General features: G+C 43.2%; 2 protein-coding genes across 3 annotated transcripts in view; one reads left to right on the top strand and one right to left on the bottom strand.

The window, feature by feature from the left end:
- EIF2B1 (eukaryotic translation initiation factor 2B subunit alpha) overlaps positions 1 to 941 on the top strand; it is an 11,523-nt gene extending 10,582 nt beyond the window's left edge. Inside the window, exon 10 of the mRNA XM_019506648.1 lies at positions 656 to 941. Within this exon, the coding sequence (XP_019362193.1) occupies positions 656 to 811 (156 nt within the window). The 3' untranslated portion in view covers positions 812 to 941. The remainder of the gene's footprint in view (positions 1 to 655) is intronic.
- Positions 942 to 1,526: 585 nt separating this feature from the next.
- The window catches only part of DDX55 (DEAD-box helicase 55), a 14,893-nt gene continuing 1,929 nt past the window's right edge, over positions 1,527 to 14,490 (bottom strand). Inside the window, exons 1-14 of one of the 2 annotated variants that reach the window (XM_019507124.1) lie at positions 14,266 to 14,393; positions 13,354 to 13,404; positions 13,172 to 13,258; positions 11,659 to 11,750; positions 11,505 to 11,567; positions 10,621 to 10,770; positions 9,326 to 9,515; positions 8,468 to 8,550; positions 7,410 to 7,541; positions 5,721 to 5,813; positions 5,129 to 5,243; positions 4,314 to 4,482; positions 2,818 to 3,110; positions 1,527 to 1,766 (exon numbers count right to left, since the gene is read on the bottom strand). In XM_019507124.1, coding sequence (XP_019362669.1) covers positions 1,599 to 1,766; positions 2,818 to 3,110; positions 4,314 to 4,482; positions 5,129 to 5,243; positions 5,721 to 5,813; positions 7,410 to 7,541; positions 8,468 to 8,550; positions 9,326 to 9,515; positions 10,621 to 10,770; positions 11,505 to 11,567; positions 11,659 to 11,750; positions 13,172 to 13,258; positions 13,354 to 13,404; positions 14,266 to 14,373 — 1,794 coding nt within the window. In that variant the 5' untranslated portion in view covers positions 14,374 to 14,393 and the 3' untranslated portion in view covers positions 1,527 to 1,598. Of the gene's footprint in view, positions 1,767 to 2,817; positions 3,111 to 4,313; positions 4,483 to 5,128; positions 5,244 to 5,720; positions 5,814 to 7,409; positions 7,542 to 8,467; positions 8,551 to 9,325; positions 9,516 to 10,620; positions 10,771 to 11,504; positions 11,568 to 11,658; positions 11,751 to 13,171; positions 13,259 to 13,353; positions 13,405 to 14,265; positions 14,394 to 14,490 lie in introns of those variants that run through there. The other variant, XM_019507125.1, reaches the window with a different exon arrangement.

Raw genomic sequence — 14,490 nt, forward strand, 5'->3', positions numbered from 1 at the left:
CATTAGCATGGGCCACTGCACCTTTATGTAGTACAGCATTTCCCAACCTTTTTTACCCCATGGCACACTTACCTAAATAAAAAAAAGGGGGGTGGTGGTGAGGGAGTGGTGGTGTGCAGCTAGCCAGATGGCATTTTGGGCTGGACCCACACTCCCCATGTGTCTGTGTCCACAGCAGCAGCAGGCGTGGGGTGTGGCTCCAGCCCAAAATGCTGCAGCACACCAGTTGAGAAACACTGATGTAGTACCTTGTATTAGAGGTATTAAACAGCAGCAAAGACACATTAATGAACTTGTAGATGCACCCAGTTACACTAAACTAAGCTGCCAAAAGCAGCAGTATTTCCCCTACTTGCTATCAGAATCTGGTTCCCAAAACAGCTTATTCAGCATTTTTTTGTGGGGTGGGAAACAGATGGCAGAACTAATAGATCAAGATACCTTCCAGACCTATTAGCCTTTCTTTTTCCCCGGAAGCTGCAAGAATGGTTCTGGCAAGCAGCAGTAACTTAAGCTTTGATTAGAGCTGGTGGCAGCAGACTGTATTTAGCTGTAGTTAAGTTCCACAGGTCTTTTTGAGGCTGTTATTGCTCAGAATTCAAGAAGTTACAGCTTCTCATGCTCTGACAGCTAATAAGTCTTCTCTTCCCCACAGTACAAAGCAGACACCTTGAAAACGAGCCAAAATCTAGCTGAGGAGCACCCATGGATTGACTATACTTCACCATCACTAATTACGTTACTGTTTACAGACCTGGGAGTGTTAACCCCATCAGCTGTCAGTGATGAACTTATTAAACTTTACCTGTAATGAAGAGGATTCACTGTACAGAACCTGGGACTCTGGCTCCTCCAAACTATAGCATCTATGAAACTGCAGATGTAAAGGAACAATCATCCATTTGTGGCACTTGTGGCTTCTGAATAAAAGGTTACCTGTAGCCACAAATGGCAAGAGCAGCCTGTGTATATAGCACACGGCACATCGGGATGGGAAGAGGGAACACAGTGGCATTCTGGGAAGTCACAAGGCTTAATTTGTTTCACACCTCTAAGAGGTTGGCCCTCTACTGCTGTATTACACAGATGTGACATGAGGGAGACTGCACAGGGTTTGATTTCATTACCAACAGTTATAACATTTTAAAAATTTGCTTATTACATATAAATGGTCCAGTGCTCAAAATAAAGTGTAAGCTTCTAGGGGCTCTGAAGTTCTAAAATAAATTCTCCTAAAGCAGGGTGCAGTACTTTAATCTTATAGAAAAATAAACTTAAATTGTCTCTTCCTAAATATGCATCAAAACGGTCAGATTTTTTTTATGTGAACATAGTACACACCTGACAAAAATCTGCAAGTCACTTAGCATAATATCCAGAGTGAACCATGGAATTCGGCTACAAGAGAGGTTCAGTTGTGCTTGGGCCCTGAGGAAAAGTCACACCGATTCCATTAGAAGCACCTAGCATTCACAGAAATTAAGTCTGTTTCACAGGTCTTGAACAATGCAGAGCATAGAAGGAAATGATCTTGGTATAAATTTGTTTTATTGAAAAAAAGTGGCATCTCCATGGAGTGCATAGTCAGACCAGGACTGTCAGTCTTCAGACTCTGAATCAGTTATTACTTCCATTTTGACTTTTCTTTCACTGCCCATCAGCCTCTTCTCAAACTCTTCCTCGCTAATTTTACCCTTTTTTAACCTTTTTAAGAGTCTTGTATCATTCAGCAGCTCCTCCAGGTCTTCATCTTCGAGGTCAGAGCCCTGTAGCCAATTGAAACAGAATAACTTATTCCAGCACTACACTGCTCCAGTCCTATTTGGACACCTCAGAAATGACCATATTAACCTTATAGTGTCAGTTCTTCACTGTGGGTTCTGCTGGTATCATTAGCATCTAACAGTGTTGTGCTACTGGCACCCATGGACAATACTCAATTATTACTGCTCTGGGATTCACATAAAGCCTGGCATCAGCATGAATTAAAGGAGCATTAGCACCATGCATAGTGAATTCTCCCACTAGTTGCTAGCAATTAAAGCATTAGGTTATAAATCATTCCTTTCTCCAGAAGCCCCAAATAACATTTGACGCGAGATAAAACTTAGCACGTAAGCCAAGGGCAGGCAATTATTTTAGACAAAGGGCTGCTTACCAAGTTTCGGAAAGCCATCGAGGGCTGCACAACAGGCAGCCCAGGGCAGATTAATATTAATTTTCTACATTATTTAGGGACCCTGCGGGCTGCACAGAATGGCCTAGCAGACCGCATCCAGACCCCAGGCCACATTTTGCCCACCCCTGACCTAAGCACTCTGCCCTGCTGCAAGAAGTATTCCTGTCCTGCTCCAATCTGTTTCCTGCATCCCCATTTTGAGTGCAGCTACCAGTGCTTCTCTTGACTCCCTTTTACTGGAGGCTTACAACCAGAGTTACGACTAGCAAGGAACAGAACCCAATCCCTCTCTTTACTGATGGACCTATTGTTAGACTCACTCCTTGGGGAGAGCAAGAAACTCCAGTACTGTAGCTCCCCTAATTTCAGGTTCCTGGCACCTCCAAGAAGTGAGATTTAAAAAATCCAGCCAGCAGCACTGCTCACTAGCAAGGGAGGACTGGATGGAATTTGCTTTTGAACTTGCTGAGCTCTGCTTATGCAAATCACTGTGCTTTGGACCAACGGGGATCCTGTTCAGCGCCCCTCGCTCCTGACAAGCTAAAGCCCTTATAAGCATTTTGCAAGTGTTACATCCAAACCTGGCAGCAGCTCTATTGCAGTAGGTACACATGAGCTTATCAGAAGTCAAAATGTACCTCTTCTCTTTTCCTTTTAGCTGTCATTTTCTTTTTCTTCTCCTTCTTGGCTTTCTGCTTTGACCAGGCTTTATTCCGTATGAATTTCTTTTTCCCTTCATTTTCTTGTTTTTCCTTTCTTTGTTGTTCTAACAGTTTCTGCCTCTGCTTTTCTCTGTTTTTGTCTTTGAATGTAATGGTGTCTGTGTCAAAACTGACTGGAATAAAGTCTGAAAGGGACTTTCCTTTTAACTCAGGCATCTTTGGCATCCTCAAAAGAGCAAAACCTCTGGCAAGACTCGCAAAGTCCAGATCTGTTAAAGAGGATTAAAATGTTAGTATGCAATAGGCAAATCTGGTGAAAGCATGAAGCACATTCTTTGAGCAGCTAGGTAGTTCCAATGACTTCTACTGGGCCACTCACATGCCTAAGTACTTTCCCAGGGTTAAAACATCTTGGCTGGAAAGAAAGGTGTAACTATTCAATATTTTGTTATGATAAAACACAGCAAGTACCTTTCACATGTAAATCCTGCTCTTTCTGTAAGGTATCACTTGCATTCTAACTGCTTCTCTGTGTCATGGTTTTTTCTATATCTATTGGAGCTGGTCAAAAACTGACCAAATTTTTATCACAAAAAGATTTGTAAAAGCTATGTGAGAAAAGGTCAGTTGCGACAAATTTCCCACTCTGGAAAAAAAAAATTGGGAGTTTTTCCCTAAGACAACTGCCATGTTTGACACTTCTCTCAAATTAAAAAACCTGTTAATTTGTACTTTTAAAAAAAGGGTAAAAGTTTGCCCGTATCTGATTTTTTTAAGCAGGATTACTGGTTTGTAAAAATAAGACATGAACTCTGTCCCATTTCAAGATAGGGGAAAAAATGAAATCTCACATTCTGACAGGAAGGGAAAGCTATTTCCAGTGTATATCTGACCAGTTCCACTTATCAGTCAGATATACATTTTTTAATCATCACCCTAGGCAAATAATTACTTCAAAAATATGCACATTTTTGCTGTATCAGTCCATGCAGTTACTATCAGTTGTGTTTTGGGGAGAAAAAAGATCAGTCAAGATGTAAAGCATCTTTGGCTGGTTTCATTAAATCAAGTTAAATATCCTATATTGCAAGCTGATCTTTAAATCTTTTAGAAGAAATAGCTTAGCAAGCTGTGTGTTTGCTTGCCCTTTCAGAGCTGCAGAGGCTAAAACTCATGCATTCTCATGGGAAATTGTCACACTCTCCTCTGGATTTAACCAAGTCACTTAACCTGCTTGTCTCGGTCTCCCCCTCCTACGTAATAAGCACCAGCAGTTTAGGAGTCATTAGTTCATGATTAGGACATGCTTAATGGTTTGAAGGTGTAAAATGCACTTAGTACATGACTCCACATAAGGTGACCATGTGCATGGGAACACTTGTCATCTCTAGCTTTTTGGCAGCAACCTTGTTCACCAACCCAAAAACATTTCTGCCAAAAAAGTAGAAGTGCCAGCAGGTGCTGGGAGATACCTTTTATTCGGAAGATGAGACTGCACTCGTGTTTAGCGTAGGCCTGCACGTAAGATACAAATGCTTTCATCCCTTTCTCAAATACTGCTCTGTCTGCCAGAGCCATCGACTTCAGTTTTGGAAGAAGATCTACCATGTTTTTTGGTGGTTTCATTTCCTGCATGGGACACTGAAATAGGACCCAAAAAAAAGACCAAAGCAACAGCTCAAATTAATGGTTTAAGTTAAACTTCAAACTCATACTTCTACCTTAAATTTCAAAGTGCTGTAAGGTACTCCACCCTTTCTCTCCAAATTTTAAGCCAAGCAATGATGAAACAAACACAAGCAAAGTGAAGCGATCTGCTCAAGGTCACGCAATGAAAGTGACAGAATAGGGAATAAAGCACATATGTCCTGACTCAGTTCTGACTAGTGGACTGCACTGCAAATATCTCACAGGTAAATGTAATTAATTTATTCTCAGCATAAAATGAAAGGGGTAAGACTCTGCTGTTATAAAAAGTGGACAGTACAGACAGCAGTCCTGCTGTAGCAGCCACATTAATTAGGATCAAGAGAACTACTGAACTATGGCTCAAGTTCTGCTTGCTGCCCTGCAGTCTACCTTCCCCAGGGTACCCTAGCCAGACAGGCTCAAGAGACACTCTTTATGCATTAGCTGTGGTAGGAAAGCAGTTTTACCCCATGTTTATTACTCACCTAAATTACATGGACACTTTAAGCCTTATACAATACCATAAATCAGTAGTCAGTTTTTGATGCAACCTTTTTCTGCTTTTATGGAGGACGGGAGAAGGAAAAAAAACCCTCACCTTTTGGTTTATTGAGAGAAAATTAACATAGGATTCTTCCATGGGAAGCAAAAATACAAGTGCACTGCCTACATGGCCAATTCGAGCTGTTCGACCGCAGCGATGCACAAAGGCACTGCAAACAATACAAAGATAGCTCAATAGGAGGCAAATCTTTTAAAATAATACAATGAGGCAATGGGAAATCCAGGGCCTGCGTACCTCCAAAGTGGTCTAGTTATTCTAGCTAACAGTAGGAGTTACCTGAATACAGCGCACAAAGCACATATCCTTCCCAACCACCACATTCAGATATCCTGGAACTATGTTCTACACCACTGTAAATAAGGACTGCCCTTTAGCAAAGATTAACACACCCAAATTGTGCATGCTATTTTCCCTCTAAGAAATGATATATGTAACAGTAATAATAAAAACTGGCCCAATCTTCCTTTGATCAAGCAAGACAACCACATTGTTTTGCCTCTCCATTTGGATGGCTCTTGGACAACAAGTTAGCCTTCCCCTGTGTTTTATACAGTACTGAGCTCCCAGTGTGTGCTTACATAGCACAGCTTTCTGGTAAAATTCTCAAGATGACATGAAGTCGTACCTTGCACTGCGAGGGGGGTCATACTGTAAAACCCAATTTACTTCTGGAATGTCGATGCCCCTGGCCATCACATCAGTGCAAACTAAAATGCCACTAGAAAATTACACAACATAAAATGGAATTTGAATTAAACAGGTATTTGAGAAGCACTAATCAACTCAGCTTCTGTCCTGGATTATACTTTATGCATACTGATTGGAGAGAGCGGAGGATTCAGGGCAGAGTTTCAGCCATAAGTATTTTTAAAGCATCTGTAGCCAAATCAACCGAAAACAACATCACAAGCTAGTTCCAATTTGCATAGAATAATTCTATGTAATATTAGGAAGACTAATGTAGGAGGGGTGCATTGATAGAGATTTTTTGGGTCGATACCCATGTCCAATTTTTAATGAGCCATACCAGCCGATACTGATCCGATTCCGATGTGCAGCCCTGCAGCATGGAGAGTGGCATCTGGCTGGTAAGTCTGTTGCAGGGGAGGGGAGGGGCGTAGAGGGGGGCAGATCAAGGCCCCCACATTGAGGGAGGGAGTGGGGCAGCCACTGGGGCTGAACCACAGCTCCTCTGGGGGAAATGGGGGGGCAGCTCCTACCACTACATGCACCCCAGGATCTGTATGGTGCTGTGGGATGGGGCCAGGGATGCACTGCCTCTTCCCAGCAGGGGGAGAGAGGGGCTAAGCCAGGCAGCGCTTGGGGCGGGTGACAGCGGAGCTAGGAATGGGGTTGGGGGGGCTACGATGAATTTTGGGGTGGCTGCAGCCCCCATAACCATCCTCCCAGCACTGCTGCCACCTGTCCCGAGCAAAACCCAGCCCAGCCCCCCACCAGGAGCACAACCCCAGCCCACAGTGGCAGCCTGCCCCGCACACAGATCCAAGAGTACCCCCTCCCCCCATACCCTCCCAGGGTGCATGCAGCAGCAGGAGCCCCCCCTACCTCCGCTCCCCCCTCCCCATGCCCCCCAGATGAGCACTCCTGGTTGCCTGACTGCTGCACTGAGGCTGCGTGCACACACAGGGTATTTATCAGCCACATTATCAGGCACATCAGATAAAAAAGCCAATTGCTGATGCTCTCAATTTTCTTCGTGTTGGTGCCAATCCAATATGGGACCAATGTATCGGTGCACCTCTATAACATAGTTGGTATTACATCTAACATACCAACAATTTATGCTGGAAAAACATCTCTTTTCTTTTACAAGATGAAACAAAGCACTTAATTAGTCCCCCACATGCTAGTGGAGAAAGCTATTTTCACTCACACACCTCTCTTGAAAGGTATGGCCATCCAACAAAATGAAGGTGTGATTGTACCATGTGCTAGCACACCTGTGGCTAGCTTAATCTAGCTAGCATCAGTACCACCGGCAGTGAAAATGCAAGACATGCTAGCAACCAGAGTACAAACATCCCAGGGACCCAGGGTATGTACCAGGGTTGTTAGCACATGCTAACACCCATCCCCATTGCTGCTGCTTTGGACCACATTAGCTAAAGTTAGTGTATACTATAATCAATCCTTCATGCTGCAGCATAGACAATTCATTATTCATTTTCCCCCTCATGTAGCAGGAAAGAACTAGCTAAGCTGAAACTCTCCATGTTTCTATGCCCATGTAGCCAGAAGATACAATTATATACTCTCCTCCTTTAGCTGGATTACTCTATTTAAATGCCCTTACCTCGGGAGTTTACGAAACTCTGTGAAAATCTTGTTCCGTTTGTGCTTCATTTTCCCATGAATGCACATTATTTTTGCATTTTTAACCATGGACTCCAGGGCCTTCCCATAATATTCCACACAGGCACAGGTACTGGAGGAATGATAGAAGTGCAGAAGTGAGAGTCATCTTTCGGTTTGAGTCTAATGCTTTAATCTTAAAACTGCACATGGATACAGCACTGGTGAAAGGTCCTGCTTGCTAAGATCTGTTTAACAAAATCAAAGCTACCCATGAGCAATTTGCATTACTGTTGTACTGGTGAATCCAACTCTTATCTCACTTCACACCTCTTAGAAGTCATCAGGTTTGATTTATCCCATCCACCAGAGATCTCTCATTTCTTTTCACATCAATGTTTCTTGGCTTCCAGCCCCTTGGTCAAATCCTAACGTGGCCATTCTCTCTTGCTAAATTCCTCCTTAAGGTACCGATTTTTTCATCTCTTCCTGTTCTGAAGTGCTGATGTTAATCAGCTATCTTCCACCCCAGAAGTGACTTGCAGAAATTGCTTTACCAGCCATATAATTTGCATGTCATTTGCAGATCAGATCCTGAATTCCTTGTACTCCCAAAAGTCGCTTTGAATTCATTCTGTATTCGTGAGAGATGTATGAGCTAGGTTAGCCTTGAATATCTAAAGTGCTCTTGAAGCCTTTTGAAAGAAAAGTGCTATATAAGTATCCCCTTAAGTTATAAGCATTATTCTAATGACTAACATCCAACTGTCTACAATGTCTTATTTTAGTTAAAAACCTAAACCTCAAAGGCTCACATGACCTGACCAGTGCTTTTATTATGGAAAAGCATAAGATTGATCACTGCTTCACAGAAAGACTCTTGTGTGTGTGGGTGTGCGGTACTCTACACAGTTATTAACATGAATCCATAGAGTCACCTCTTAGCTTAGAACATCAGCTATTTGGGGCAAAGACTAGCATTTCTGTGCCCCAAGCAGCACTGAGAGCACTTGCCACTAAAATAACCATCTCTGCACCGTTTCCATAAAAACAAATTACCTGAAAAAGACCAGATGTTTTTCCTGCTTGTGTTGTCGAAGAAAATGCACCAGCTGATTGAATTTTTCATCTGCTCTGCATATCTACACAACATAATACCCATAATGAATATCAAACAGTTCAACATCTCAAAGTGCTCTGTTTGTTTCTTCCATTCATCTCAAAATACAGCCTTTAGGATTCATTTACATAAGAGGTCTTTCAACACAGGCAACTCATATTAATACTCACTCATGCCTAGTCCACATCCATTAGAGTGGAAACATTGCTCTTTTGCACATATTAGAGCTTGCTGATATCAATTCAAAAGCAGAAATGTTTAAACACTGAAGTGCAGCTTTAAAAGTTACCCATTACTGGAGTTTTGTTTTGTTTTGTTTTTTTTAAATGAACCATCAACCTAATTGTAAACCTCAGTTTGAAATGATTCTCCAACTGAGTACATATAGAATAGACCCAGGGTGGGGAAGGGAGGATTATATGTCCCCATTCAGAACGGGGGAAAAAATAAGGCACAGAAAAATGAAGCAAGTTGACAGAGGTTACAGAAAGCAGGTCAACAGCAGAGCAGAGACCAAGCCTGTAAAGCAGATTTACACTTGTCAGAGCTTAGATTGCCCCTCAGAAGTTGATCCATCAGCAAGAATCCCTCTAAAAGAAGTGCACTTTTTCAGTCTACCGTATTTATTGCAACAACGCTGCTAGCTGTGTGGCTGCAACTTCAGAATGGTCTCTGTTGGACAGTGGCTACCTTCAGAGAGGATGCAATGCCAATCCAGAGTGCAACAGTCAGACACATTCCACGTTTTACCACTCCACTAAAAACAAATGACAGAGATGGGACACAGGGAACCTCACCATGTAGTAGTTCTCAAGCCGTGTGGGGGTTTTCTGGGTACTGCTTGCTGCAACTCCCTTCTCCTTCACTGATATGCGGACAGGATTCCGGAGACCAGCTCTCACCAGATTCTCAACTTCTTGAGTCTGAGTTGCTGAGAACAGACCTGTCCGTCTCTGCTTGGGCAAAAAGTCCAGAATGGCATTTATGCTGTGAATAAACACATTTTAAAAATAAAGTGACTTCAGATTTCTGTCAGAAGGAATAAAACTAGATAGAGGTGCACCTTATAGACTGACCATCAGGAGGAACTTTTACAACCTAAGATTTTAAACAAGACCATTTTTACCAATGGGGGGGGGGTACACCACCTGGTGTTCCACTAATGATCTGTGCTGCCTTGACTAATTATAAACACGTGCATTTTAACTGAGGCTCTCAGTAAGAGTCCACAGTAGGTCCACTTGAATATGCTCATCCTACAAATTACTCTTTCCTTGATTATTTTTATTCTCTATTATACAAGTCTTTCCTTGACTTCTGTCACTTTCTTCCCCTTGACTGTTTTCCCCTCCTAGTTCTGTAGATGCTATCAACAATTTTTGCAAACAAACCCAAAAAAGCACAAGGATTAGAAATCAGTGGGTCCTTGATTCAGTTTGACAGTTCGTTTTCAGTTTTACATTAGCATGTGATAAATGTTAATGCCTCATTTTTTAAAGTATCAAATTATTCAGTGCAAAGCAATAGGAAAACACACAAGGGTACACAGCGACTGATTTATTGTTAATAAAAGAGAGGAGGTATCACATAAAGACCTCATAGCTAAAGCAGTTAACAGGGAACCAGGAATTATGAGATTAGCTTCCTGTGGCAACCCTGCCACAGAATCGTAGGTAAATCACTTAGGCCTCGGGTGGGAACTCCCATTTTTCTTTCTAGAGACATAGCTTTAATCTCCATGTGCCTCAGCTCCTCCTCTGTAAAACAGGGATAATCAATTCCTGAATCAAAGGGGTGTTGCAAGAATAAAGAGCCTCTCAGTCATTTAGGTACTACTCTGATAGATGACACAAAACACCTGCATAGAAAGACTGAGCTAAGACTCCTAGCTTTTTGTCTGAGCCCCACCACTGACTCAGTGTGTGACCCTGTGCCAATCGCTTAACCTTTTTTTGCCTCCATTTCTTTATCTGTAACCCAGAAAAAAAATACACACCTTAAATCACACTGGCATTTTAAGCACTTCAACAGCCTCACACAGAAGGCACAAAAGGAGGGACAAATATTATTAGAATTATATTAGTGAAACTACCTTGCTTCAAATCCCATGTCTAGAAGCCTGTCAGCTTCATCTAATACCAGCACATCAAGTGATTTCACACAACGTACTAAATCCAGCCCATCTGCTTTTCTTCTGAACATATCCTCCAAACGGCCAGGGGTAGCTACAATGATGTTCCCTCTATTGGTGACAGAAAGTGCAGATTAGGTTACAAGTTAACAGCATGTGGATGTCATCGACTTCCTGAAATCTTATCATACCACAAGCTTGTGCTTAATAGTCCTCAGCTGGAATTTGACCTCAGCAATTTTCACTGGACAAGGCAGCTCAGTCTACTATGACCTTTACTCATACATATCCTATTGACATGTATATTGCTCAGAAACTATGGTGATGGGTGCAAATGCATTCCCAATCCTGATCCTAAAGTTCATATAGCTAAGCTAAGACATGGGTATGAGCTGAAAGGTGTCACACACAAATAAGATGCCCACCTATATTCCATTTTGCTGCAGAATTTCCACACCAATATCACCTAAAAGAGCAGTTTATGAAATATATGTATAACATTTAAATTAAACAACAATCCAGTGTTGCTAACAATCCTAGGAACAGAGTAGTTTCTCTGCAGTTCATTATGCTATACTATATGCTAACTCTCACTCACGAAGTCCATGATCATGCTAATTTTTGCATTTGATCCTCTGCTACTGATTTCTGTTCTTTGAACCAGAGACTCTCGGAAAAAACAAGTGCATAACTTGATTTATTTAAGCATTCCCACTGATTTCTATGTCACTACATTCCTGCTTAAGTGTTGGCAAAGTCAGAGCCTTAACCTGTTAACTCCTGGGGGCAGGAATCATGTCTTGTTTCTACTGACAGACATCAACAGAAATGAATGATCAGCTCACCCATGTTCTTTGAACTTCTCAATATCTTCTACAGGATTCGTACCACCGATTAATAGAATCTGACTAAAATAAAAAAAAAAAAACAGGTTATTCACATTTTGTAAGCAGGGGCAGACGGAAAATTTGTTTTCATCACATGCCTAAACAGACTTACCTAAACTGGGGAAAATGTTTAGTGAAATGTGAGAGCACCTCATCAATCTGAACAGCTAATTCTCTTGTGGGCGTGATGATTATGGCTCCAACCTACATGTTTTAGAAACAAACAGAGAATTTCTGCTGCATATTTGGTGGCTCATCAGTTGAATAAACAGAGGAGCAGGTGAATGAACCCCAGATTTTGTAACCCATGTTGTTTGGTCCAGGACTCACTACCTTCACATACGATAGCTCGTTAACACAGACCACATAACTAGTGGACCAAATAACACGTACTGTAATATCCAAGGTTCATTCACCTGTTGCTCTACCAATGTCATATATGCCATTACTGACTTACAGTGCCCCTGTGCTGTCTGCACTGGACATGTGCATGGTCTCTATGTGAAAGAACGAATAAACACCATTTTGACATTGATACCAGAAATACACACAAGCCTATGGCAGAATATTTTAACTTCCCTGGATAGGCCATTACTGACCTCAGAATAGCTGTTCTTAACCAACAAAACTTTAAAAATTAACCTGAGTCCAAAACTGTAGAACAAGATATCACCCAAAGCACAGATTGTGCATTAAATAGGTCTCAACAGAGACTATGGATTCTTATCCCATTACCTGGGTTAGTTTTGTAACCCCTATATTCTCGATGGGTTTACTGCCTAACAACCTATTCAACCCACTTTAGCCTCTCCCACAATGCCGCCCTCTGTCATCTTTGGTATTTAAATTCCCTTCTATTTACAACCTCGACTTTCTGCGAGTCCATTTGTAGCATCTGATAAATTAGGCTGTCCAAGAAGCTTATGCCTCCCTAAACTAGCTGGTCTCTAAGATGCTGCCCTGCCTTTTGCCTGAAAGAGCAGAGGACAAGCAGCAGGCTGGATTTGATGACCCACTAGAGACTGAAATGTGCACATCCCTGAAGATTTACCAGTAAAGATATTGTGACTGTATGCAATTAACAGACTTTGTTTCTCACAAGCAAACACCACTTTTGTTAAAGTACTAGGAATACAGGCAAGCAATCTTGTTCAGTTGCTGTGAAGCCTGTTTTGTTATATTGCAGTACACAACCATACACATTTCTGCACAGAACAAAAAAAACGCACAAAAACTATAAATGTTGTTTTTTTTAACTAAGCACAAATTGTTGTTTAAGAGACACAATGGTTTTTAGTGACAAGTGCAAACTGGATTCATTCAAAAATCAAAACTTTATATTATATTAAAAAGTGAAAAAGCAGAGTCCCTTCACCCCACAAGCTACATTTAATATTCAGATACCTTGTTCTCTAACAGCTTACAGACATATTTTTGGTTTCCAAATAAAGGAGAAAGCTTTTTTAAAAATGTTCTGAATTAATTCCTGGTTATGATGTACTAAAGGCCTAATCTAACACACACTTAGGTATGCATTTTTCACACATATTCTTACTGACATCATAAATCTTTACTTACACAGTATATATTTGAGTAAGCACTGCAAACACACCAGCTGATCTTACCTGCATTTTCTTTAACTTTTCTTCCCTTTTAAGAAGAATTTCTAGTATGGGAATCACAAACGCCAACGTTTTTCCACTGCCCGTTACCTGTGAAAATGGCAACAAGGTAGGTTTGTTTCTTCATGTGTCCAAATATGCACAAGAAAAAACGAAAGAGCAAATTTAGCTCACACGATACTCACTGCTTCTGCAGCAACGTCCTTGTTATTCATGAACAGAGGAATGGTTGCGGACTGAAGGGAAGAGAAACACAGTCTGAGTCTGAGACCCTCCTGGCAGGGGCGCTGCATGCACCAGCAGTTCTCAACCTTTTAGACCCGAAGCACCGCTGGACAGCCCGGAGGCAGCCATCCTTTTTTAGGTTTCACTTTATTTTAAGCGCAGAAAAATAACAGCGCAGCTTTTCTGTTGCAAAGAGCTCGCTCAGCAACATGAACGCCACAGATTTCTATTTGAAATCTCTGGGTTGATCGTGAGAATCGTGTCTGCAAACCTGACGGTGCTCTGCTGTCGGGCACCAGCTGCCCCCTGAAAACATCTCAAGGCCCCCATGGGGGGGGAAGCAGCCTGGCCAAGCTCCCCTGGCACGTTCCCTCCTGCTCTGGCTCCAGCCAAGGACCCCGCAGCTCCTCACAAAGGCAGGTGGGAGCCCTCAGGCCCTTTTCACTGGCAGGAAACAGAGCTGCAGAAAGGTTCGGCGGTCTGCAAGGGGCTGCACCAGGGGCGTGCGTCAGACCCCCGGGGCTCGCCAGGGCAGAGCTGCACATCCTGAAACCCGCACGGAGGGTGCCCCAGGCCTGCCCCGTGTTAATAACCCCCACCCACCGGCCTGCCCCATGTTAACAACCCCCCTCACACAACAGGCCTAACCCGTGTTAACAGGGCCCCCGGCCTGACCCGTGTTAACAACCCTCCTCACACAAGAGGCCTGCCCCACGTTAGCAACCCCCCTCACACAACAGGCCTGCCACGTGTTAACAGCCCCACCCCCAGGCATGCCCCGTATTAACAAACCCCCTCACACACCGGGCCTGCCTCACGTTAACAGCGCCCCCCCCCGCCTACCCCGTGTTAACATCCCGGCCAGCCCGCACCTGCACGGGGGTCATGCGGGGGAAGCGCAGGGCCCGCAGGGTGCGCAAGACGCCGGGACTGAGGGGCGCGGGCAGCGCCTCCCACATCCCCTCGGTGACCGCCTCCATCCCGCGGCCTCGCGCTACCCGGCCCGGCCGGTGCCGCCGCCTCACGGGCCCGGCCGGCAACAGCAGCCGCCACGCGGGTTCCGGCCCCGTGAGCTAGTGCCGCCGGCCCGGCAGCGG

This window comes from Gavialis gangeticus, unplaced genomic scaffold (assembly GCF_001723915.1).
Source record: "Gavialis gangeticus isolate Ggan-Ray unplaced genomic scaffold, GavGan_comp1, whole genome shotgun sequence".
Lineage (NCBI taxonomy): Eukaryota > Metazoa > Chordata > Crocodylia > Gavialidae > Gavialis > Gavialis gangeticus.